Raw genomic sequence first — 26,100 nt, 5'->3', positions numbered from 1 at the left:
TTTGTCAAGGTAGGATTTAAAATGACTCAAAAGTCTCCGCCAAATCCTTCCTAAATGAGCTCAGTAAGTCCTGCTGAACCATAGGTGCACTAGGAGTGGTTTCCTCCTTCACTAAGTCTGCAATGCACCCTTTGCATAACACTTTTGTCCAAGACTCTTTAAGCACATTTTTACAAGATGGGCATTTTCTTTTAACAGGAAAAGACGAATGCTTGGTCTTTTCTTTTGCCTTCTGAAATACACAAACAGAAAACACCTATAAACAGCATGCTGAAAAAGAGTAGAAGAGCTAACACTTTAACCCCCCTCCTTCACTCAGCCAGTAAATCCCCCCACAGATTTACTTCACAATCTTAAACACATTTACTTCCTGCTTCAATACACAGGAAGAATGCTGCAGGCTCTTTAAAACATTTACCAAAGAGGGAACTAAAACATGCCCATAGAGTACTGAAGGAAAAAACAACAACAGTGGCGCCACTCTAAGTGCAGTATTAAAACCAAATTTAATATATCTTTAAAATCAAGTACTCACAAGGGTACAAGTTAACAGGCGTGCAAAGAGTAAGATAATCATGCCAGGTGTCCCAGATGAAGTATAGGATCACATCGTGTGGTGGCGTTCATCCTAATCTACAGGGCTGCCTTCTACAGTTGTCTCTTATGGACTAATTCAGTTTAGTTTCATTTTGGACTTCAGCAGTTTAGATTTATGCTGATTAGCATAATTTTATATTTGTATTTCTTATTATTATTATTCCTCTCTTTGTATTAGAACAATATATGTATTTTTGGGGGGCTCTAACTGTTCTATATTGGTTGAATGTAGCGCTCACATGTACATGATGCCCATAGAGTAAGTTACAGAGACACGCTGTCCCCGCTTACCTGGGCCTGGCTGACTTGTGTGGCTCCTGCTCCTGCCACCACCGATTGTTCCTCCTCCATACTGACAGGATTTGCAATGGCGTTTGGTGCTTGTTTTTCAAACTTTCCCGGTCCACTCGCCGCTGCGAGGGCCGGAAATGACGTCAGCCGGAAGAGACCTGCCCTCCCCCCCTGCGTTCCAGTGGCCGGAACCGGAAGCCGCGTCGCGCCGCTGGAGGTCCCGCCCCCGGCCGTAGTGACGCGCTCGCCACCGGAACCCGGAAGGCTGAGCAATGGGCTTGAAGAGGAGACGCCGCTCCTTCCAAGCCAGCCGCCGGTCTAAAGGAGCTGGGACCCCCCGCAGCCTGACCCTCGCCGGGTATGAAGAGGGGAGGACGCCGGAGCAACCCCCGCACGTGAAGGGAGGAAGCTGGGCTGGCCTGCCACAAAAAGAACAGAAATACCGGTATGCCCCAAACTCTCTCCACCTGGAGACAGCGCAGCACACCCCTGGTTCCCTGCAGCGCTTCCACCATGGCGGAGGAAACACTACAACTGAGGCCATGGTGGAAGTGTCCGGTCTTTAAAGAAAAAAACTGACTGCAGTGTTTCCTGGGAAAAGTGGGTAGAGCTGCGCTCTCTCCAGGTGCTGTCCTGAAAGACGAGGGGAGAAAACCACATTCAGAGAATTTTCCATGCAGCTCTTTGAATCTTCTCGTCACTACAGTTGAAAACTGACCCCACCAATCGTTAGAAAATCAAATGAACGTTCCAAGAAATAAAAAAAAATTAACAAATTTCTACTGGTTGTACGGCCAGTATAAATTTGTGTACACTGGGGCCCCTAATGTCTTACATGGAAACCTTTTCTGTTCCTGTTAAGCTCTTGAGGTGCTAATTTGGAGTACCATAGGCTCAGGTTTTTTTCCCCACCAAATCTAATAAGTCTCTTTCCCTTCTTATACGGTCTATATCTACTTCACTTTCCCTCTATATATATTCTTGCCTTGGAGTGCTGGGGATTTGCACAGGTGTCTTCTGGTAACCCAAATTTCCTCCCGCAACCAAGAAAAGCACTATAAAAGATTAAAGTAGTATTAAACCCTCAGTATTTTCCTTAGCTTACCACTTCGAGCACAATAAAATTAACATTCCCCAGTCAACTATTTGTTAAAATTCTTACTCCAGCACTTGCAGTTTACAACTGTTGCTCCTACTCTCTAAGTGATGTTTTCCTGAACTACCCTTCTTCACAGGAAAAGAGTTAACAGAGGATAGTGCAGTCTTCAGTGACTTTTAGCTTGGAAAAAGGTGGGAGGAGGGGGAGGGAAGAGCAGGGGAGTGCCTTTCCTATCTAGGCCATGGGTCTGTGTGTTTCTATTGATGCACACAGTGGTCTCCAAATTGTGGCTCTCGTCTTGCCTTTATCCGGCCCGTGGGGCATTATTCCACCAAGTGACATCATTGATGGGGCACTATTCGAGCCATTGATACAAAAAATAGGGCACTATTCCTTCCATTCAAACCAATGATGGTGGCATTGTTTATGCCCACTGATGCTGGGACATTTTCTACTCCCACTGGACACAGTTCGGCACCCTTAAAGTCTGAAGACCAGTAAACTGTGACTTTGCTTTGAAAGTTTGGAGACCCCTGGTGTAGGGAGACAGAACTCTAGTCCCTGCATGCAAAAGCAGCTCCACAGGATCCATTATCCAAGGAGCCACCCTGGAAAAAAATCTGGGTCAGTGATAATGGCACCAGCCTTAACTGAAACACTGGCAGGGGATACAGATAAAGATGCTGAACACTCCGTATGCAGTATTTCAGTTGCTGAAAGTGTTTGAATAAAATTTCAGGCATGGTATATTTTTACATAGTAATATTAGCCCAGCTTGGACCATGGCTGATGCCCCTGGAAGCTGGAAATCACTGGCCTGAACACAGCTATTGCAGTGATCTCCAACTGCTTCTTGGTCCTGTCCTGAGTGGTCCTTCTGATGCATTGTGAACTCAGGAGGTTGGCCACTCGGCTTGGGCGCCATTCAAAAATGATTTGGTTTTTCTGAATGAATGCAAAGTGTTCTCTATGACGTAACACTCTCCACATCGTCCAATCAGAGAAAGCCTTACTCAACCTTACTGTACAGAGGAAGGGATCAAAGTACTATAGGTAGGTCCCAGAATTCTGTCAACATGCAAGGACAGGAAGATATGTTCACCACCTGTAATTCTGGGTTGTCGTTGGCACAGTCTGAAGATTTTTTTATTTTTTTTTTTAGCAGTACCAACAACCTATCAGTATACTAGGACAATGCTGACACAGCTTCCTGGTCAACCAATAAGCAGCAGCCTCTAAAATACTGGCCAGGCCCACAACATGGTTGTACAAAGGTAGACCGGTGCTCTTCTCCTTCTTCACTAAGCCTCTGTTTTTTAATGGGATATTGCAGCCTTTAAGCTAATTGAAAGAGAATGAAGTTTTATGAGTTTATTGCCTTTTTCCCCGTGAAATACAGATAATTTATATCCTGCACAAAATACAGACATCTGTTCCATTGATAGATTTACTAATCTGTCCCTCCTTGCACAATAATGCAAAGCAGTAAATTTCATGCATCTCCGTACAGTTACTATTTCTCTAATAAATAAAATATAACTCATTCCGCTTGCTAAACAACACATGCACAGGCTTCCTATATTACAGAAATTAACTTAAAGGGCCACTTCAACCATTCCGCTATACACACAGTAGAAACACAAGTACGTTGTATATGACCTGTGTATACATTACATTTTTTTGATTTTTCACCCTTTTCTTGACAATCTATTGTTAAAGGATATTTCAACCCAAGAACAAAAATGGACTATATTGCAGTCATTAGGGGTTTAGTTCATTCTATTATTGCGTGTATCTTGTGCTTCCAAGAGCTTGGGAGTTAATAAACAACATCATTTTAAAATGCTTTACATGAACATAAAAGTTCTTCTTTACCTTAAAGTGCGATGTTTGCTGTAATCCTACGTGATTTTAAAGCCCTATTCCAGGAAATTTGTAACTGATTGCTTGCATTGGGGAATGCACCTACACTACAAGGGTTACTTGCTAGTTTTGTCTAGGGGAGAGGAGAATCATTTACAGAAGTTTTACTTCCCTGATCCTCCTACTCCTTGGCAGATGGCGCTCCCCATGCTCCAGTGGTGGACTGTTTCTCGGCGCCAACACCTCCAGACAGGGCTATGGATCTTGCTCTGATTTTGATGACGTCGGGATCCCAGACTGCTAGAGAGCAGGAGGGAAGACGATGCAGGGACCGGTCTAGCTGCAGGGAGGAGTGAGGGATCGGGTAGGTATCTTTGACTGTTCCACTAGACTCAAACAACCAATCAACCATTGCAGTCCAGGCGCAGCACCGTTGAAAAGGATAATTTTTTTTAGTTGCCCGGAGTTGGGCTGTAAACTGTATCTGCGGGCAAAACTAATTTTTGTAGTTTTCAGATACAGTAGAGAAAAGTGTTAAAATCCCCATCAGGGTTTTCTTTTTTGGAAGTCTGTGTCCCACTGGTCACATGTCTCTTCTGCAGTAGGTAAATCAGGAAATGAGAGGAAATGTCTCCAAAGCGAAGGAAATCTTCTTCATGGCCTACCCTTACGCAGGCTATCCCCCCTTCAGTCTATTATGAATGCTGCTAGACTAATAAACCTCACTAATTGATCTGTGACTGTTGCCCCTCTCTGCCAATCCCTTCACTGGCTTCCCCTACCCCACCGTATAAAATTCAAAATGCTAACTACAACATACAAGGCCATCCACAACATCGCCCCCAGCTACATCACCAACCTCATATGCAGATATCGCCCAAATCGTCCCCTCCGCTCCTCCCAGGACCTCCTGCTCTTTAGCTCCCTTGTTACCTCCTCTCATGCTCGTCTTCAGGACTTCTCCAGAGCCTCTCCCATCCTCTGAAATTCCCTGCCCCCGTATATCCGATAAGCCCCTAACCTGTCCACCTTTAGGAGACCCCTGAAAGCTTACTTATTCAGGGAAGCCTATCCCACACCCACCTAACAATCCCATCAAATTCCCCGCATCTATTACCTTTTGTACCACCACCCCCTCCCTTTAGAATGTAAGCTCTACGAGCAGGGCCCTCCTGTCCTTTCTGTATTGTACTGTAATGCCCTGTACACACGATAGGATTTTCCGACGGATGTTGGCTCAAACTTGTCTTGCATACACACAGTGACACAAATATTGTCGGATATTTCGAATGTCAAGAACGCGGTGACGTACAACACGTACGACGAGCCGAGAAAAATGAAGTTCAATAGCCAGTGCGGCTCTTCTGCTTGATTCCGAGCATGCGTGGAACTTTGTGCGTCGGAATTGTGTACACACAATCGGAATTTATGACAACGAATTTTGCTGAACCAGCTCTCAAACTGTGTGACGGAAAGTCCGATGGACCTTACACACGGTCGGAATTTCCGACAACAAGCTCCCATAGAACATTTTCCGTCGGAAAATCCTATCGTGTGTACGGGGCATAATTGTGCTGTCCCCCCTCTACATTGTAAAGCGCTGCGTAAACTGTTGGCGCTATATAAATCGTGAATAATAATAATAATAATAATATTGGTTGTCACCACTACAAGTGTCCCCATTCAAAGAGGTTTCCTGTTTTACTGTTCAATTGACGACATTTTGGATTCTCTCTCACTTTGACTCCAGGTGACAATGGTCCCCAGGACAAGTTGAGTGAGGATGTCAGGTGGGAGAGTGGCATCAGGACAATGTATGGCCAGCTTTAGTCCCCCTGCACAGTCCCACAAATACCTACTGATCTTGCCAAGTAGCTTGTCAATCAGCATCTGGCCACACCTAGTCCTGACACTGCTTTCTGGATTGGCAGCACTGTCTCTGTTGCTGAAGCCCTCCCACAGTGAGCTGCAGTGTCTACTGTTTACTTTCTAAGGTTTGTGAATCACATAGTAACTGTCTATACAGGAGTCTTAAAATTTACTTTAAACTGCAGGTTCTAAGACCAACTTGAGTTGATGCTGTATATAGAATAATTATAGAAATGAAGACACACAGCAGTGCAGCTCATGTTTAATTTACTGGAAAACACAACAGATGTTTGGAGGTTAAAGAGTGCAGTTACACCAGCCACCTGAGGAATACAAACTCAAACCAATGATCTGTAACACTTGAATTAAGAAGGCTGGCAACTCGGATGCTCTTGAATAAAAGTACTTTATTTGTTACATGGATACACGGGTACAGGCTATATGCTGACGTGTTTCAGCTATGAAGCCTTCATCAAAGGCTTTGATGAAGGCTTCATAGCCGAAATGCGTCAGTACATAGCCTGTACGCGTGTATCCATGTAATAAATAAAGTACTTTTAATCAAGAGCATCCGAGTTGCCAGCCTTCTTGATTCAAGAATTGCACATGTGGGGCCTTAACGCCCTGGCTAGAGCACTGGATCACAGTTTGTGGACTCTTATATTAGCAGTGGAGCTGGGGTAACATTTTGTTTTTTTAATGATCTGTAACGGGTGAGTAGTAAAGTATTAGGTCCAACACCATGAGGGTGCACAGCTTACAGCCCTGGAGCCCACCTGTTCTATGACCTTAACACACCTGCATATCCCTGCTGCAACTCTACGTGGCAAATCTATAGAGCATGGTCCAATTTACAGAGCATGGTCTAAGGGAGCAAACAATGCAGAACGGCAATAAAAACAGCTATACCATCTCCATGGTCAAAAGAATGTGGAAACCACTTCAAATAACTTATTTCTATGTTTCCAGTGGGAGGGTACTGCTATGCTACAACATACAAAGGCATTATAAACAATTGAGTGCTTGCAACCCTGTAGCAACCGTTTGGGGAAAGCCTTTTTCTATTCCAGTATGAACAAAATTGGCTCCATAAAAACATGGTTTATTGGGTTTGGCATTAAGGAACTTGAGTGGTCTGCACAGAACTGAAATGTCAATTGTAAGCCAGAACTTCTTGTCTGAGAATCCAAGCTTTTCATCCAACATCATTACCTGAAACCCCCAAATGCTTTTTTGGCTGAATGAATGCAAATTCCCACAGCACTCCTCTACATTTAGTGAAAAGCGTTCACAGAAGAGTGGATGCTTTCATAGGAGCAGGAAAACTCTATATAAAAGTCCATGGTTTTGGAATTGGATGTCCAACAAACTCATACAGGTGCAATGGGCAGGAAATATGTACTGTAGAGTTCATCAATAGGTGAAGTATGGTGGAATTGGTCTCCCACAAGCCTCCCATATCTTCAAGCAGCCTTTATCAACCTTTATACACAAAAGGAACCCCTGAAAAAATGTTCAGGCCTCGAGACACCCTTTCTAAAACCATCTCATTGGTGGCCAGTAGGAAGTACATCCCCGTTTCAGTGGTGGTCACAATACCACAGACAGCAAAAATGATTATTGTTGTAATGATGCTGACTCTGGCAAAAGGTATTGGACACAGAATTATACAAGTACCATCAAATGGGAGGTCAGTCAGCCACAGCTCAAGGAACCCCCAGAAACCTTTGTATGAACCCTAGGGTTTCACTGAACCCTGGTTGAGGATGGCTTTTTTGGAGACCCCAGTGGTGAGAACATCCTGCCATAATTCCTGACTCCTTATAGTTTTCGATATTCCCCCTTAGCTTGGAGTTTCAGGTCCACCTTTAGGGTGTTTCTACTTATTTTGCTGCATTCTCTATGCAGGGTACAGCCAGAAGGAGAAGAAACTGACAATCTGCATATCAATTATGCAAATAGGTAAAATTTAATTCACCTGAATAATTACTTTCAGTTAAATGCTGTTATAACGACTCAAGCTGAAAATTTGTATTATTCATTATCACCTGTATTCTCCCATCACACAAAAGAGCAATGTCACCAAAGCATAGGATAGGATAGTTCAATTATTAATAAGCACACGATGCATTAATGTTACATATAAATCTGTCTATTTATCTGAATCATCACTGTAATTAGCATTATTCAGTAAAAATGCGTCCACAAGCAGCTTATGAATTTCTCCAGTGACCGGCCTCATCACCGCACTTTATTTCGGTGATTATTCAGTCCTGACGCGCCTTCGCTCGCCGAGGGTGGTGCAACTGTGTGAATGGGATGAAAATGAAATCTGCTTGACAAACAGAGACATCAAATATAAGCAGTCTGAGAGGCTGGCCATAAAATGAGCAACTCTCAGAGGAGATCAAGCAGATTATCACACGTGACAATCAATCAGAGGGATGTAGTGCGAATTCAGGCAAAAATTTGGACCTGAAATCGGCGAACAGGGGCGTACCGGACCCCATGCTGTGAACCGCGGCGGCAGCATATGTGAGACCAGCCTAAGGCTTGGTTCAACCTTAGGATTCCACTTGTGAGACCCTAAGTCGCATGACATGTGAAATCCCATGTTAGTCAGTGAGAGCTATCTTAATAAGCACTACTGAAGTCACCCCGACTTTAGAAAAGGTTCCTGTACTACTTCAAGGCGACTTCTATCGAAACTTGTGCCCATAGACTTTAAAAGGAAAGTCGCTTCCAAGTCGGATCCTCATCTTCTGATTACCTAGGCATTCCCTGAAAGTCGTTTCATAGCCACAGTAAATCGCATCAATGTAGTACTCAAATTTCATGAAGTCACCAGGAAGTTGCCTGCCAAAGTCTCACTGTAAGTCGCGTGACTTTCAGGTCGCAGTAGTGTGAACCAAGTCTAAAGTGGGCAGAAATTCAAAAGTTTATATAGGGAACATTTTTAAATTTTAGGTGTGAATTGACCCTAAAAGCAAAACCACGTTACTAAATATACCTAGGCTGTAAACAACAGGTTGACCCAATTGCCAGACTTATTATTTCTTTTAGGGACTCTGTCAACGAGAACTCTGCACCTTAAGGCTGGGTTCACACTGCAGCATGCTCAGATTCACAGCAGGAGTCCGGTGCATCCCCATTCACCATTTCAAGTCTGATTTCAGCCCAAATTTTTGGCTAAACTCGGACCTGAAACAGACCAAAAGACGCACAGGACTCCTGTGCGGTTCGCACCGGAGCCACTGCAGAGATGTGTGAACCAGCTCCATAGGGAGCTGCTTTGCGAATTGGATGCATCGAATTGGATGCATCCAATTTGCAATAGTGTGAACCCAGCCTAAAAGTATATCCAAACCCAGAACTTTATTCTTTTTTCCTTTTTGATAGAAGATAGTTCAAACTCCTACCATGTTTTTTTTCCCCATCTGTGTCCCATTCAAGAAATGTCCCATCACTAAAGCTGGCCATACACCTATAGATTATCTGCAGATTTTCTATGGTTAGATGGAAAAAGTGCAACAGATTTCTCCATGTTCGCTAAACTGTGTGGATGGAGGAATCTCCCACTTTTTCCATCTAACCATAGAAAATCTGCAGATAATCTATAGGTGTATGGCCAGCTTTACTATCAACACAAGTTAAAGGAGATCTCCCTAAAGTGACAGCAAAATCCCCATTTAGACATTTGTCACTGGAAGAAGCTCCTCATTGGAAGATTTCCACTCTATTCCTGTTCTGCTGACAACTGTAAAATTTTGAATTTTCCATCACTTTATGTCCTGATGACAATGGTCCTATGGCCAAATAGAGAGGGCTAATCTTCCCAGCGGGGACACAGAAAGCAATAAAAACCTGACAAAGGTTCTTATGCTTGTCATTGTCCATACACTGCCTATGCTGACAGTTCTATTTTTGTACTTGACTTTGTCTACCTGCAATGTTCTATTACTTTTTGAAATCTTAATAAAAAGATTGAAACAGAAAAACCTGACAAAAGTTCAAAAATGAATATTATTTATTCCAGGGTTATTTTCAGGCTTGCACAGATGTACAAGCTCTTCTCCTGTACTGACCTGCATCCAGGTCTGCTTTTATTGACCTAACCATATGTGGGTCACCAACAGAGATTACATACGGTATCTCACAAAAGGGAGTACACCCCTCACATTTTTGTAAATAGTTAATTATATCTTTTCATGTGACGACAACACTGAAGAAATGACACTTTGCTACAATGTAAATTAGTGAGTGTACAGCTCGTATAACAGTGTAAATTTGCTGTCCTCTCAAAATAACTCAACACACAGCCATTAATGTCTAAACTGCTGGCAACAAAAGTGAGCATGCCCCTAAGTGAAAATGTCCAAATTGGACCTAATTAGCCATTTTTCCTCCTTGGTGTCATGTGACTCATTAGTGTTACAAGGTCTTAGGTGTGAACGGGGAGCAGGTGTGTCAAATTTGGTGTTATCGCTCTCACTCTCTCATACTGGTCACTGGAAGTTCAACATGACACCTCATGGCAAAGAACTCTCTGAGGATCTAAAACAAAGAATTGTTGCTCTACATAAAGATGGCCTAGGCTATAAGAAATTTGACAAGACCCTGAAACTGATCTGCAGCACATCGGCCAAGACCATACAGCGGTTTAACAGGACAGGTTCCATTTAGAACAGGCCTCGACATGGTCGACCAAAGGGGTTGAGTGCACGTGCTCAGCGTCATATCCAGAGGATGTCTTCGGAAAATGGACATATGAGTGCTGCCAGCATTGCTGCAGACGTTGAAGGGGTGGGGGGTCACCCTGTCAGTGCTTAGACCATACGCGCACACTGAATTAAATTTACACTGTTATACAAGCTGTACGCTCACTACTTTACATTGTAGCAAAGTGTCATTTCTTCAGTGTTGTCACATGAAAAGATATAATAAAATATGTACAAAAATGTGAGGGGTGTACTCACTTTTGTGAGATACTGTAGGTCCTTTTTTCCTCCATTACAAGATATGCTACTAGTGTATGGCCACCTTTAGTCCCAACAGTGGTCACCAGGACCACAAAGAGAGGGTGACTCTCCCCAGCAAGGGCACAAACAGGAATTTAACAAAATTGACCAGGGATCCATATCCTTATTACTCTATCCAAAACGAAAAAAAGTTTTGCCTTTAGATAAACTTTAATTCCCTGTTCCGCCTACCAACCTGTTTATTGGCTAATGGTCTAGTCCAAAGGTCTTCAAACATTTCAGTACCAGGCAGATCCTGCTATGGCTTCCTAGACACTGAAGGACAAAAAGGTCTAGAGTTGTTTATTCAAACTCTCGGCTGTTTTGTGTTATGTGAGGGAAACTGAGCCAGCTATCATTCCATAGATTAGGTTGTGGCACCTAGCAGTGCAGGTTTCGCGGTCACAACTTTCCACCATGGTGTTTCTCTATTCTACAGCAATTATACCATACAATATGACTATACAGTGGGGAAGGAAAGTATTCAGACCCCCTTACATTTTTAACTCTTTGTTATATTGCAGCCATTTGCTAAAATCATTTAAGTTCATTTTTTTCCTCATTAATGTACACACAGCACCCTATATTGACAGAAAAACACAGAATTGATGACATTTTTGCAGATTTATTAAAAAAGAAAAACTGAAATATCACATGGTCCTAAGTATTCAGAACCTTTGCTGTGACACTCATATATTTAACTCAGGTGCTGTCCATTTCTTCTAATCATCCTTGAGATGGTTCAACACCTTCATTTGAGTCCAGCTGTGTTTGATTATACTGATTGTACTTGATTAGGAAAGCCACACACCTGTCTATATAAGACCTTACAGCTCACAGTGCATGTTAGAGCAAATGAGAATCATGAGGTCAAAGGAACTGCCTGAAGAGCTCAGAGGCAGAATTGTGGCAAGGCACAGATCTGGCCAAGGTTCCAAAAAAATTTCTGCTGCACTTAATGTTCCTAAGAGCATAGTGGCCTCCATAATCCTTAAATGGAAGACATTTGGGACGACCAGATCCCTTCCTAGAGCTGGCCGTCCGGCCAAACTGAGCTATCAGGGAAGAAGAGCCTTGGTGAGAGAGGTAAAGAAGAACCCAAAGATTACTGTGGCTGAGCTCCAGAGATGCAGTCGGGAGATGGGAAAAAGTTGTAGAAAGTCAACCATCACTGCAGCCCTCCACCAGTCGGGGCTCTATGGCAGAGTGGCCCGACTAAAACCTCTCCTCAGTGCAAGACACATGAAAGCCTGCATGGAGTTTGCTAAAAAAACACCTGAAGGACTCCAAGATGGTGAGAAATAAGATTCTTTGGTCTGATGAGACCAAGATAGAACTTTTTGTCCTTAATTCTAAGCAGTATGTATGGAGAAAACCAGACACTGCTCATCACCTGTCCAATACAGTCCCAACAGTGAAGCATGGTGGTGGCAGCATCATGCTGTGGGGGTGTTTTTCAGCTGCAGGGACAGGACGACTGGTTGCAATCGAGGGAAAGATGAATGCGGCCAAGTACAGGGATATCCTGGACGAAAACCTTCTCCAGAGTGCTCAGGACCTCAGACTGGGCTGAAGGTTTACCTTCCAACAAGACAATGACCCTAAGCACACAGCTAAAATAACGAAGGAGTGGTTTCACAACAACTGTTCTTGAATGGCCCAGCCAGAGCCCTGACTTAAACCCAATTGAGCATCTCTGGAGAGACCTAAAAATGGCTGTTCACCAACGTTTACCATCCAACCTGACAGAACTGGAGAGGAATGGCAGAGGATCCCCAAATCCAGGTGTGAAAAACTTGTTGCATCTTTCCCAAAAAGACTCATGGCTGTATTAGATCAAAAGGGTGCTTCTACTAAATACTGAGCAAAGGGTCTGAATACTTAGGACCATGTGATATTTCAGTTTTTCTTTTTTAATAAATCTGCAAAAATGTCAACAGTTCTGTGTTTTTCTGTCAATATGGGGTGCTGTGTGTACATTAATGAGGAAAAAAAATGAACTTAAATGATTTTAGCAAATGGCTGCAATATAACAAAGAGTGAAAAATTTAAGGGGGTCTGAATACTTTCCGTCCCCACTGTATGTCTCCTGCGTGGGCAACACAAGTTAATCCACTGTATTGTCTTAGTGTTGATTTCGCTGTATTTCTTTTTGTAATTAAAACTTCAATAAACATATTTGAAAAAAAACAAAACATTTCAGTATGAAGGCCACATTGTATATTTTACAAATATTTGTGGCCAAAACAAGTCTTCCTTTACATCAGGGCCCTATCAGAGTCCCCCTTACATCAAGTTCCTCATCAGGGGTCTCTATCAGAGTCCCCGTTTATATTAGGGTGACCATCAGAGTTCCCCTTACATCAGGGTCCCCATCAGAGTCCCCCTTTACATCAAGGTCCCCACCAGAGTCCCCTTTTACATCAGGGTCCCCCCTCACATGAGAAGTGAAGACCATAGGTAGCCCCTGCTGACCTTAAAGTGATATTAAAGGCTTTCTTTTTTTAAAAATAGCAAACGTGTCAAACTTACCTGCCCTTTGCAGTAGTTTTGCCGCTCCGTGAGGACGTTAATACAACGAAACTAGTAGAGCGGAGGCTAGGACGCTGACACCATCAAGCCGTTTTTCAGAGACAAGGCGCTCGGCTTTTGGAACATAGCCAGGAGCAGAGGATCACATTATTAATAACACGCAATTGTACCCTAGTGTCGGGTAGACACTTAAGAAATGTGAGTGTATTTTCAACAGTTTTTAAAAAATTTTACAAGTTTTTAAAACACGATTACGCTATGGAAGTTTTCCTTTCTTCTTCTCCTTAATTGTCCGTGGTTCATTGTGGGAGAAATACTGACAGGTGGAGAGACTGAAATTAGCAGAGTGGAGAGAGATACAACATCACGCTATCAGAGACTTGGATACGGATCATCCACATGGGTTGGAGGAGATACTAATAGGCTGAGAAGTTGGAGTCCACGGAGTAGGAATGATCCAAATATTTAATTCTGTGCAATTGCTGATTTATAATTTTACCAGCCACAACTGTTGGTGAGTCACTTTAGAACTTTTCTGATAAAAGGAGCACATTAGCCATCTGAATCTAAAAAGTGTTGGATAACACGGTTTCAGACTTTCTTTTTTTTGTAATTCCTTTTATTAGTCACAGAAAGTTACATGTAACAGTCAAAAGAGACAGTATGTACAGTATCAAGTAAATAATCGGTAGGAAGGTAATCGGAGGTCGGGACTGAAGACAATCTGCTCAAAGTTGTACAGAGTATGTGGCCATAACAGCATATACTTATGTGTGTAAAGTGCTCAACGCACCACACAAGGGTGTTTCAGACTTTTTGATTGAAAACTGAGATTTGGATTTCAGGAATTTTTTTGGACTTTGCACGGATGCACTTTGGGGGATATTAAGAATATTTTTTTGTTTCAAGAAAGTATTTCAATAATTAACCATATATTTTTTTTTCAACACATAATTATGACACATATGGTCTTGCACAGTTTAAAGATTAGGTGTTTATAAATTTAGTCCTTTTTTTTGCTTTTTTATACACCTATTTTTTATTATATATATATATTTTTGGGGTTTATCACATGGTAATTAATAGTTTTTTGCATTTTGTTCACACACACTATTGTCTACGGATTTGAGAGCATTGTTTTCAACACATTGAATGTTGCGTTATTACGGACATTTATTCATTGAATAAGCACCTGCACTTTATTTGGATTATTACATAAAGAATTTTTAGTTTCACTCAATTTCACATATTATGAACATTATTTAAGTTATTCCACATATAAGAGGAGGGGTAGATTGTTTCAGTGAAGGGCTGAGATTTTTGAATCATATAAAGTCCATCTTTTTTTAGAATGAATATGTATTTGGTATAAATTGTTAACACAATTGTGGATATTCCAGAGCTTTGCGCTGCAAACTTATTTATTGTATTATCTACTAGTATTTTACTAGGATTGAGCAGCAGCATTCTCCATTGGGATCCACAATTGTCCAGGTAGTTCTGTGGCGCCGATTTCTCTTTTCTGTTGTGTCATTTGCACAGAGCAACCCCGATTCTCTCCTTTTAGGTCCCTTGGCTGCGCTCTTGGCCCCTCCCTCCTGCCAAGTGCCCCCAAAGCAAGCAGCTTACAATAGGGGCACCCGAGCAGGCTCGTGCCTGGGTGTCCATTTACAAACAGAGCTGCGGCTTGGCTCCACCCCCCTCTCTCCTCAATGGCTCACTGGCTGTGATTGACAGTGTTGGGAGCCAATGTTTCCTGCTGCTGTCCCAGTCAATGAGGGAGTGTCCCCGGAGAGCTGAGGCTCTCATGCACATCGTTGAATTGAGATGGGGCTCACGTAAGTATTAGGGGGAGCTGGGGGGACTGCTGCACAGAGAAGGTTTTTTTGATCTTCATGCATATAATGCCTTTAGAACCACTTTGTATTCTCAATCAGTGCACATTGAGTATACACCATTGACCCTAGCTGGAGGCTGGATAAAATCCTGTAGTGCAGTGATGGCGAACCTTGGCACCCCAGATGTTTTGGAACTACATTTCCCATGATGCTCAACTACACTGCAGAGTGCATGAGCATTATGGGAAATGTAGTTCCAAAACATCTGGGGTGCCAAGGTTCGCCATCACTGCTGTAGTGGGTCATAGTTTGGAGACCCCTGGTCTAGTTAATCATAGCTACGATACTCTGGCACTAAAACGCCTATGTCTTAGCATGTGGGTAACATATCTGAAAATTTTCAGCTATGTAGGTGGCTATTTAGACACAGGTAATGCCCCACAAATTTAGATGCAGACAACGACAGGTAAACATAAAGACCTTGCAGGCGGGTGCAGTTTGTGTTTGCCATGACACTTTTTTTTTAATGAGGTAACTGTCATTTTTAACAATGCTTCCGCAATGCCATTTGCTTCCGTCCTTTTGTAGGTGTCTCATTTTTAATAATCACCGCTTTTGTGCTCTACCTGCCAGGCTGAGCCGGGGACTCAAGTGGTCCACTTAGGCACAAAGCAGAAACAGCAAGCTGGACTGGCAGCCGGAGCTTGCTGGGTGACAAAAGGGTAATATAGTCTCTGGGCTTATTCAGCTCTCTTTCCGCCTCTCCGCTGAGAGACTGCCAATTAGCTTGGCAGCCCCTGACAATTGCAACTACTTTCCTATTTTATTATATCATTTTTTTTTTCCCCCACCGCCAAACGCAAGGAGGACACCTATGTATTAGAGAGTGGACTGTAAGTGCCAGCTTATTTCATAGTTGCCGTTGAAAAGCTGTCAGATGATAATGTCTCTTGGCTATTGTGCTTATGACACAGCCAGAAGGGAAGCAGGAGAGAAGAGACCAACGCCAATTCAGCCAGCGCTTTATCTTACCTAGCGTTCAAAACATGCGGAGACGAGGAATCTGGTGCCGTGCCCATCCCCGTGCCAGTGATGAGTGACTGCAATCAGAAGAGTAACATACGGCGTCGAACGCTTGAGAACTCCTGATATTTACATAGCCAATTAATTATTTTCACTCTGTTTTCATCTCGCTTGTCACTTTAGACGAAAATAAAAGCGTGGTAGGAAATTGCCAATTGCAGTTTTGGATTAGGAATTTGTGACGTTGGTGCCCAATAAACCTGGCAGTCCTGAGTTAGGAAACTAGTTAAGGCAAATAGCTGAATACATAGTTGAAAACCTATATGGGAAGGTCTTTACCTGCTAAAGGATTGGTAATTGTGTTTGTCCAGGTCTGTGATCCAGGCAGTACAGTCAGGAGGCTGGATCCACTCTTCTTGGGCCTCTGTATCATCTCTCGGTGTCACCTGTCTGCTCATTGGGCAATAATTCAACAACATCAAACTGCTAACTGCTGATTCCTTCCAATGATTAGGAAGGGCAGGTAGAGGCAGAGCCCCCCACCCCAAAACACCCCCCATGTTGAGGGTATGTGGTCTGGTATGGTTCAGGAGGAGGGGTGGGGGGAGGAGCTGGCTGACAGCTGATGAGTAATTTGTTGTTAAGGACATGGCGGCTAGCTTCCCCGCCTGCTCCTTAGCAACCAGCTATTGGGGGGGACCCCCATACTTTTCTGACAGATACCCCATGCTATACTGCCAGCAAAACCCTGGTAATAAATATCGCATGTTTTTTTACTCTCTGTTCTGTTTGTGAATTGGACTTAAAGCAGAACTTGAGTCATTTTTTTCAACTTTCCATCTATTATATCTTCTGCCTTTGTTGTTTTAAATTTGGATAGTAAAACATTTTTTTTTCTGCCAGTAAATACCTTAAACAGCCCACTTCCTGTTTCTTGTCTGGTCATTAGCCTAGGCTTATGACATACACAGCCCTCTCTCTCACTTTCGTGAGAGTTTGCCAGGAAGGGAGGGGGGATGAGCCATAAGAGGGCCAATGAAAGCTGCAGGGCTGGAGGTGTGCCTCTGTGTGTCTGTGTAAATCCAGGAAGTGAACAGGCAGCAGCTTCAGCTGCCCACAGTTAAAATGGATGCAGCCAGACTCAGTGGAGGGAGATCTCTGCAGCATATTTGGCAAGTATAGAATCACAGTATATAATATAAAATAATATGCAAGGTGGTTGGAGGGAAGTTTCAGAGTGGCAAAGATGTTTTTAGTACAAATTATGTGAACAGACTGCAGTTTCTCTTTAGCTGTATCTCACCATGAGTTTGATCGCATGTACTACTTCAGCCCTGAGGAAGGGTGGAGGCATTTCCCCTGAAACAGGTTGGCTTCACCTGATGCTTTTAAAAAAAAACGTTTTGAATATACCCGAGTGTCATGAACTTTTGTACTGGGCATTCCTCAATATCCATTCCAGTGTTAGTCATCTGCTGAGGCTATCAAAGAGGAAGCAGCCTGGGACTAGAATGAGTTCCATCCATCCATACGGCACCTTCATTGTGCATTAGCCGCAAGGACTCAATTTTTTTTTGTTTTCTAATTCTTTATTTTCAGTTTATGAGTACAAATCTGCAATTTAAAGATTCCACAAAGAAGGGTTATAAGAGCATCTAAAGCCGCGTACACACGAGCGGAATGTCCGACAGAAAAAGCCATACGGAAGCTTTTCATCGTCTATTCCGATCGTGTGTGTGTCTCATCGGACTTTTTTTTTCGAAAATTCTGACGGACCTAGAAATAGAACATGTTCTAAATATTTCCGACGGAACCAATTCCTATCGGGAAAAACGCTCGTCTGTATGCTGTTCCGACGGACCAAAAACGACGCATGTTCTGAAGCAAGTACGAGACGGAAGCTATTGGCTACTGTCTATTGAACTTCCTTTTTCTAGTCCCGTCGTAAGTGTTGTACGTCAACGCGTTCTGGACAGTTGGACTTTGGTTTGACCGTGTGTATGCAAGACCGCTTGAATGGAATTCCGTCGGAGTTCTGTCGGAGAAACCTTCGGAGTTTATTCCGACGGCAAAACCGGTCGTGTGTACGTGGCATTACAGTATCCAACAACAATATTCAGGTAGCACAGAAGGATTGCTTGTGATTACACAGATATATCTTTATACAGGACTCACTAGTGTAATATACACCAGCCCAATACCTCACTTCTATCAGTCCAGCGCTATCCCTTGTACACATCAGCCAATCATGAGCTGCAATCAGGACCAGGGGATCAGGGACTAGGGGTGGGCAAGAAGGGCGCCTGCCCTGGGCGCAATTGTTTACTGTAGGGATGGGAGAACCTTTCTTCTGTGACAACGCTGACAGAAGTAGTGACAGCAGCATTGATTTTGACAAGTGAGTGACTTCTGGGTGTAGGATTCCCCCAAGCTTGCACTTCACGGATTGGGGGGGGGGTTTGCATCTTTTTCCCTGGGCATTGGATGACCTTGTCGCGGCACTGGCTACAGTCTAGTGACTTTGCCTAGGCTGGGATGATGTCACCAGTCTGCCGCAGGGAGGAGGAACCATTTCCTCAGTATCCTCTCCCTCAGTAATCAGATTGCAACATTGTAACCTTGTAGTAAGTCACAAGGTGAGAGGGGAGCGTGGTCGGATGGTGAAGAGAGTAGTCGCATAGACACACAGCTCCGGCTCTCAACGACCATCCTACACTTATCCTTGGTCCTAATTCCTCGTGGAAGGTATTGTTTTGCTCCCCACGGCTGTGGGCACCTACCAGGCTGGCAGACATGGTGAAATACGGGCCGCCGCGGCCCTCACACACGGCGGAACAGTTAGCACGGTTCCGGAGGCAAAATGGCGCTGGGACACATGCAGAGTGCACAGACGCGCTGCAGGCCTCCTCCACTGCTATCCAGGACTCTGTAACAGGGGTGAGTGCATCAATTCCTGCTATATTCCTCACACATACAGAACCCCTGCAGACACAGGAATCACAGCAATCTGCTGAGTTTAGCCAGGCTGGGGATTCTCCCCCTGCTGAGCCTACGTTATCTACCATTATGCTGGCTATCCAGGATTGCAAGGCCTCCCTCTCCACTCAATTAGCTTCTATTCGTATGGACTTTTCTTTATTGAAACAAGATGTCCAGAACCTCAGGGACCGCACAGGAGACACTGAGGAGCGGATCAGTACCTTAGAAGATACTGTGCACCCCATGTCTGTTACCATAAGAGATACTACTAGCAAGATGACGGCACTACGCGCCAAAATCGACAATTTGGAAAATCGCTCTCGCAGGAACAATCTCAGATTTGTGGGATTTCCAGAACGTGCGGAAGGCTCCCATCCTGAAAAGTTTCTTTATTCATGGCTGCGGGACATTTTTGGTAAAGACGCACCCTCATTCTCACATGTTATAGAGCGTGCACACCGCACTCCTCCTCGTCCTCCTCCAGTGGGCGCCCCACCACGTTCCATCATTGCACGCATCCTCAATTTTCAGGATAAAGTGGCCATCCTACGCCTGGCACAAGAAAAAGGCCCACTTACATTTAATGGCAATAATATTTCTGTTTATCCGGACTTTTCTGCTGAAGTTCAACGCCAACGGATCTCCTTCTCGGCAGTGAAATCTCGATTGCGCACAGAAGGCCTCTCCTACGCTATGCTCTTCCCTGCCAAATTGCACATTATTCATGATGGCAAGGCCCATTTCTATACCAACCCCAAGGAGGCCATGAAGTGGCTGAATGATCAGTATGGAGCAGCACACAGATGCAGAGGAGAATGAAGTCGCCATCAACCTGCAATGTCAGTCAATGATTACCCTACTATAAGTCCCATACTTCTCTGTATGATTCGGTGATTATATAGCCATAATTCTACAATGTCTGAAGATTTGGTCATCTGGCCCCTTTTTTTATCAGGAGATATTTACACCCTGCTATGCAAGATACGGTGTCAGTACTCTGCATGCTTCTTCATTTTCCCCTGCCCGTCATCTCTACGTTTTCTCCTGCACTGGTACTGTTTGCAACCCATGGTAACTTGCATACCAGAGTAATTACCATGACAATCCCTTCCACACGAACAAACAGCTCATGCATCCTTCATCAGGACACGATCAATGGGGAATTTTTGTTTTTTTCTCTGTCATCAGTTGGGAGCCCCGCCAGACCCCACGTTACCCCCTTACCAGCTTGTGGCGAGGCCACGGTATAGTTTTTGACTTCCGCAGTTTTCTAGTTAGGAAGGACCTTCAGTTTAGGGATCCAAAGCTTGCTATGTTTGGGATGGCTGAGCGGGGTGGGGGGCAAAAAGGTTTAAAGGGAGCTGTTGATGGTTTTTTTTTTCATGTTTTTTTGTTTTTTTTCTTTTTTTTACTTTTTATCTCTTTTTCAACACATCTCTACCATTTGTCAATAGAGAGTCATTGATGGCCTATCAGGTCACCGCTTATAGTGGTTTGTTAATGCCTCTGTTTTTATCTATATTTTAAATTTTTTTTCTAAAACAAAAAAATTTTCTTTGGTCCATATCACCATACAAGCAGATCCACGCACTTTTTTGTCATGTGCTTGTATGTGCTTCAGGTGGCACGGCCTATCCGCTTATACTGGTACTAGTTCAAAGGTTCATCTATGCTTTTTTATTACTACATGTTCTAATATGGCACGGTCCCTTAGGATAGTCTCCTGGAACACTAGAGGCCTGAATGCACCTCAGAAGAGATCCTTGTTTTTTCTGTATTAAAAAAATGTCACCCTCACATTATTTGCCTCCAGGAGACTCACCTGACGGGCTCTAAGACAAGGGCCCTAAAGCGCCCATGGTTATCTAAGTTATACCATGCTACTCACACTAACTATTCAAGGGGAATATCTATCCTTCTGGCTAAATCTCTCCCAGCTGAGATGATCAGCGTTAAAACAGACCCAGAAGGGAGGTTTATTGTTCTTACTTTACAAATTTCCACCATAACCTTCACGCTGGTGAATATTTATATTCCCCCCCCCATTTTCAGTGGAAGTACTCTCTAAATTATCCCTCCAACTACTGAATAGGCCCCCCAGCCCTTTGCTTTATGTGGGGGATTTTAACGCGGTCCTGGATCCAACAGTGGACCGCCTGGGAGGGGGGGGTAGGTCTTTCCCCTCTTTTGTAAATTGGGCCCAGGTCCATGGTCTGACAGAGGTGCGGCGCTGGAAGCATCCGGATGAACGCCAATTTTCCTGTCATTCGGATTCTTTCCATACTATGTCTAGGTTGGACATGGCATTTGCGCCGGCGGAGACCCTTCCTGTTATCTCTGCTGTTTCATACCTGCCCAGGGGAGTTTCAGATCATGCCCCTCTGTCTGTGTCCCTCCTCCTCCCAGGCTCGGGACCTGCTCTATGGCGCCTAAACTTGTACTGGCTGGTACAGGGAGAGTGCAGGATGAGCATTTCTAACTACTGGAAACATAATTTAGATAAAGTGGACCCCTCCACGGAGTGGGACACATTTAAGTCTACATTGAGAGGTACCTTTATGTCTATTACGGGGATTTTACGGAAAAATAATCAGATGCTTACTGAGGAATTAGAAACTGCTATGGTACGCGCGGAGTCTGATTATGCCTCTAACCCTGCCTCTGACACTAGGGAGACATGGTTACAGAGCTGTAGGGAATATGAACTCCGTCTGCTAGATCTCACACAAAAATGCACGTTGCACGTATCCCAAAAGTCGTTTGAATATGGTAATAAAGCAGGACGTCTCTTGGCATACCTGACCAGACCTGACCATTCCCCTATCTCTATACCACGTATCATTACTGCTCAAGGTACTATTAGTGATAACCCGGGAGATATCCTAGATTCTTTTCTGTGCTTTTACAGAAAGCTGTATACTTCCAAGGTTGATTATGATGACTCTCAACTGTCTGACTATTTGGCTGACATATCTCTTCCCTCCTTGTCGGATGAGGGACGGGACATGTTGGAGGCGCCTATTTCAGTCGAGGAGATTGCTGCAGCAATCTCCCAAATGCCCGCACATAAGACCCCTGGACCTGATGGTTTCCCCACTGAATGGTATGTTAAGTTCAAGGACCTTCTATCCCCTTTCCTTCTGCGGACTTATAACAAAGCCCTAGAGACTGGGATCCTCCCCCTAACGATGCGGGAGGCTTTCATAGTACTCCTATTAAAGCCCCGAAAAGACCCACTTACCTGTGAATCTTATCGTCCAATTTCTCTCATAAATGTGGACGTTAAGATTCTGGACAAAATATTAGCAAATCGACTGAATACTGTGGTCACATCCTTGGTTAATAGTGACCAAGGTGGTTTTATCCCTGGTAGGTCTACTAAAATGAACATTCGCAGATTGTTTCACAGCCTGCAATATCCACATAACTGCTCTCCTACACGCGCCATTGTGTCCTTAGACACCTGTAAAGCATTTGACAGTGTGGAATGGCCGTACCTCTTTCAGATGTTACAGAAATATGGCTTCGGCCCCCGTGTGGTAGCATGGATAAAACTTCTGTATACTTCCCCAACAGCTCAGATACGGGTTAACTCATCTATCACTGATCCCTTCCCGATCGCCAGGGGCACTCGACAGGGGTGCCCATTGTCACCCCTGTTGTTTGCCCTGGCAATGGAGCCGCTTGCAGTTCGCATTCGCTCCTCCCCTACAATTAAACGACTCCCAATTGCAAATATATATCCCTTTACGTAGATGACACACTGGTGTACCTGGCAGATGCAAATGAGTCTCTGCAGGCCTTGCTGGAGGAGATCACTACCTTTGGGGACTACTCTGGATTCTGGGTTAATTGGGACAAATCCAGCCTTTTCCCCTTAGATGTGAATAACCCTCCTTAGATACACCCGGCCTCCAAGCACCAGGTGGTGTCCTCCTTTAGATACCTTGGAGTATTGGTTCAGGCTCCCTTATCTCTATATACCACTAATAATCTAGATCCTTTGCTGGCTCGCCTCCAGGAACAAACCAAACAGTGGATGGATTTACCTTTAGACCTCATGGGGAGGGCCAATATTCTTAAAATGATTTATTTACCTAGATTGCTTTATATCCTTACTAATTCCCCATGTAAAATACCAAAAGCTACCATCAAACGCATAGATATGATATGTACTACTTTCCTGTGGAAGGGTGGATCCCCCAAAGTGGCACTTGAAACACTGAGACTGCCAGCTCATCTGGCGGGTCTAGCTTTCCCTAACTTCTTCCTGTACTATATGACATCTCAACCGGTGCACATACATGACTGGATGAATCCAGATCCAGCCAATGCCTGTACAACCACGGAGGGGGCTATCGCATCTTCCCTTGAAACCCTGCATAACATAATATATAGAGGCCGGGTCCCTGACCGCCCTGGAACCTCTCTACTCTCCGCCTCCCTTTCATTGTTTAAATATATTACCATGAAAATATCAAAACATTCTTGGCTGAAATCCCCTAACAACCCCTTGTGGTTTAATCCCAATCTGCAAGAATTGTACTCTCTTCCAGATGCCAACCGATGGTATTCCAAGGAGGTCAAATATCTATGTTATTTATATACTGAACAGGGCTTTAAAACTTTCTCTCAATTACGCAAGGACTTTGACTTACCAAGATCACACTTATTTTATTATCAGCTCAGACATGCCATACATGCCCAATTTGGTACCTTAGATGATGTCACTGATCTGCCCCCACTGGAAAGACTACTCAGGCAACCAGAACCCTCTAAATTAGTATCCACTTACTATGCAGCCTTAATGACTGACTTTAACCCTAGGTTTCACAAAGCGCAAAAGAAGTGGGATTCAATGGATATCTCTATGGTAAATGAGGATTGGTCAGAATTTAGCGACACCTATAAAACTTCTGTCATTTCCTCCTGAGACCGCATCATACAAGTTAAAAAACCTTTCATCAGACCCACCTCACCCCAGCCAGACTGCATAAAATGGGTCTTTTACCATCGGCTGTCTGTTTCCGAGGCTGCGTCCAAGAGGCAGACTTCTTACATTGCTTTTGGTCATGCCTAATAGTTAGTGACTTCTGGGAGGAAGTGGGTGCCTTTATATCAACGGTGCTGGACCTTCCTAACATAATTCACCCTAAGAATTGCCTGTTGGGAGTATTTGGTGACGTACACATATCAACACATGCTAAGAGATTGCTCCGCATACTTTATTTCTATGTTAAAAAATCTATTCTACTGTCCTGGAAAGGTGCACAGACCTCTTTGAAATCCCTCTGGTTAAAACTTATCAATGACTCTATTCCATTATATAAATTAACCTTTGAAATTCGAAAAAGGAATAAAACTTTTCATAAAATTTGAGGTAAATGGTTGGCCAGTCCGTTAACTCTCTCTCAACATTGAACACAATTGATCATTGATGGGCCGTGCCACGGAGACCTTCAATACAAGGTCCTTTACTATGGTTATGTCATACAAATGTGCCTATATCTGATATTCTTATTATTACCAATATCTCAGACCTTTTGCAATGATTTTTGTTTACAATGACTTGTGTGATCTAATTGCATGTTGGATACTACTTTTGTATGATTAGTGGATCAGATACTTTGGTGTGGTTTTTTTTCTCTTCTCTTTTTTTTTTTCTTTATTTGTGATTGTTTTGTGTTTGTTGGTTTGTGTTGAACCTAAAACCAATAAAAAATATCTTTAAAAAAAGTCACAAGGTGAGCAGCTGAAGAAGGGGCTGATCTGCGTCATACATTTATAAGCACAGCCAAGAAGTGCATAGGAACCAGGATTTACAGGACTGTGCCCATGTAGATGGCTTTGCAGAAAAAAAAAAACAGATAAAGGCATTGTCAGGGGGTAATGTGATCTCTGCGACAGGTAATGAATACCTGGGAAAAAACAAGGAATCCTATTGTGAGTCTGTTTCACACACCCTGTACATTCAGATTTGATGTTTAGCAAGCATTTTGAAAATGGGCAATGCAAGAGCTACCTTTATTAACACTTCTGTAGCCTATATACCAGGGATATGCAATTAGCGGACCTCCAGCTGTTGCAGAACTACAAGTCCCATGAAGCATAGCAAGACTCTGACAGCCACAAGCATGACACCCAGAGGCAGAGGCATGATGGGACTTGTAGTTTTGCCACAGCTGGAGGTCCGCTAATTGCATATCCCTAGTATATACAATAAAATCAACACAGATTTCGTATACTCTGTGCTATGAATTTATTTTTATAAAAATGTATTAAAAAAAAACCAAAAAAACAACAGAGATTTCATTGACGTGGTCAAATATATCATTTAGAAAATCAATTTCTTGAGAGATTGGTCAACTCTTAATGTTTTCCAGCAATCTACAAAAAGTTCTGTCTTTTTTTTTTTAACAGAGCTTTACGATCGTATCCTCCATCCTTCCTCTTGTCTTCGATCATTATTCACATTCCGCATCACAAAACACCAGAACCTAATAAAATATGATTTTGAATAAAAAGATGCAGAGGAAAGCCACAAATTAGAAGCAGGATAAAGTATATGAATCTGGTGGCAACATTACAATCAGTCAGGCTGAGTTATGAGTCGCCTCTTACAACATTCACAATGGCAGACATATTAAAGACGCCCCATAAAAAATATTTTACATGTGTACGTCTCTGAAACCAAAGGGAAAGCGAGACGTGATGAGAGTCAGGAATCAGGAGCGGGCAGGAGGAGCGGGCTTTATTCAAAGAGAACCGGCCATTATTGGACTTATTCAAGATTTTACATTTCCAGTCCTAAATAATTCTGCAGGCTTGCTCAGGATTTTTGCCGTTTGTTTTTTTTGGTTGTTTTTTTTACGTATTAATGTGTGTTGAGTTCAAGCAGCCCATATTATGACCTGGCAACACACCAAAATGCCCAAGAAAAGGACATGATCCATTTCTGGCAACGCAGCACACGACAAAACATGGTAGTACA

The 26,100-nt window shown here is 43.4% G+C and overlaps 1 protein-coding gene across 4 annotated transcripts in view; it reads right to left on the bottom strand.

Moving 5' to 3' along the window:
* CHCHD6 (coiled-coil-helix-coiled-coil-helix domain containing 6) overlaps nucleotides 1-26,100 on the bottom strand; it is a 447,244-nt gene that overhangs the window by 49,257 nt on the left and 371,887 nt on the right. For 3 of the 4 annotated variants that reach the window (XM_073591921.1, XM_073591919.1, XM_073591918.1), the window contains one exon: nucleotides 25,559-25,606. The exons of the other annotated variant lie outside the window; for it this stretch is intronic. In XM_073591921.1, the coding sequence (XP_073448022.1) occupies nucleotides 25,574-25,606 (33 nt within the window). In that variant the 3' untranslated portion in view covers nucleotides 25,559-25,573. Of the gene's footprint in view, nucleotides 1-25,558; nucleotides 25,607-26,100 lie in introns of those variants that run through there. 4 annotated transcript variants of the gene reach the window in all.

Source organism: Aquarana catesbeiana, linkage group LG07 (assembly GCF_042186555.1).
Source record: "Aquarana catesbeiana isolate 2022-GZ linkage group LG07, ASM4218655v1, whole genome shotgun sequence".
NCBI classification, from domain to species: domain Eukaryota; kingdom Metazoa; phylum Chordata; class Amphibia; order Anura; family Ranidae; genus Aquarana; species Aquarana catesbeiana.
Note: the sequence above shows the minus strand (reverse complement) of the source record. Positions and strands in the feature narration are given on the sequence as shown.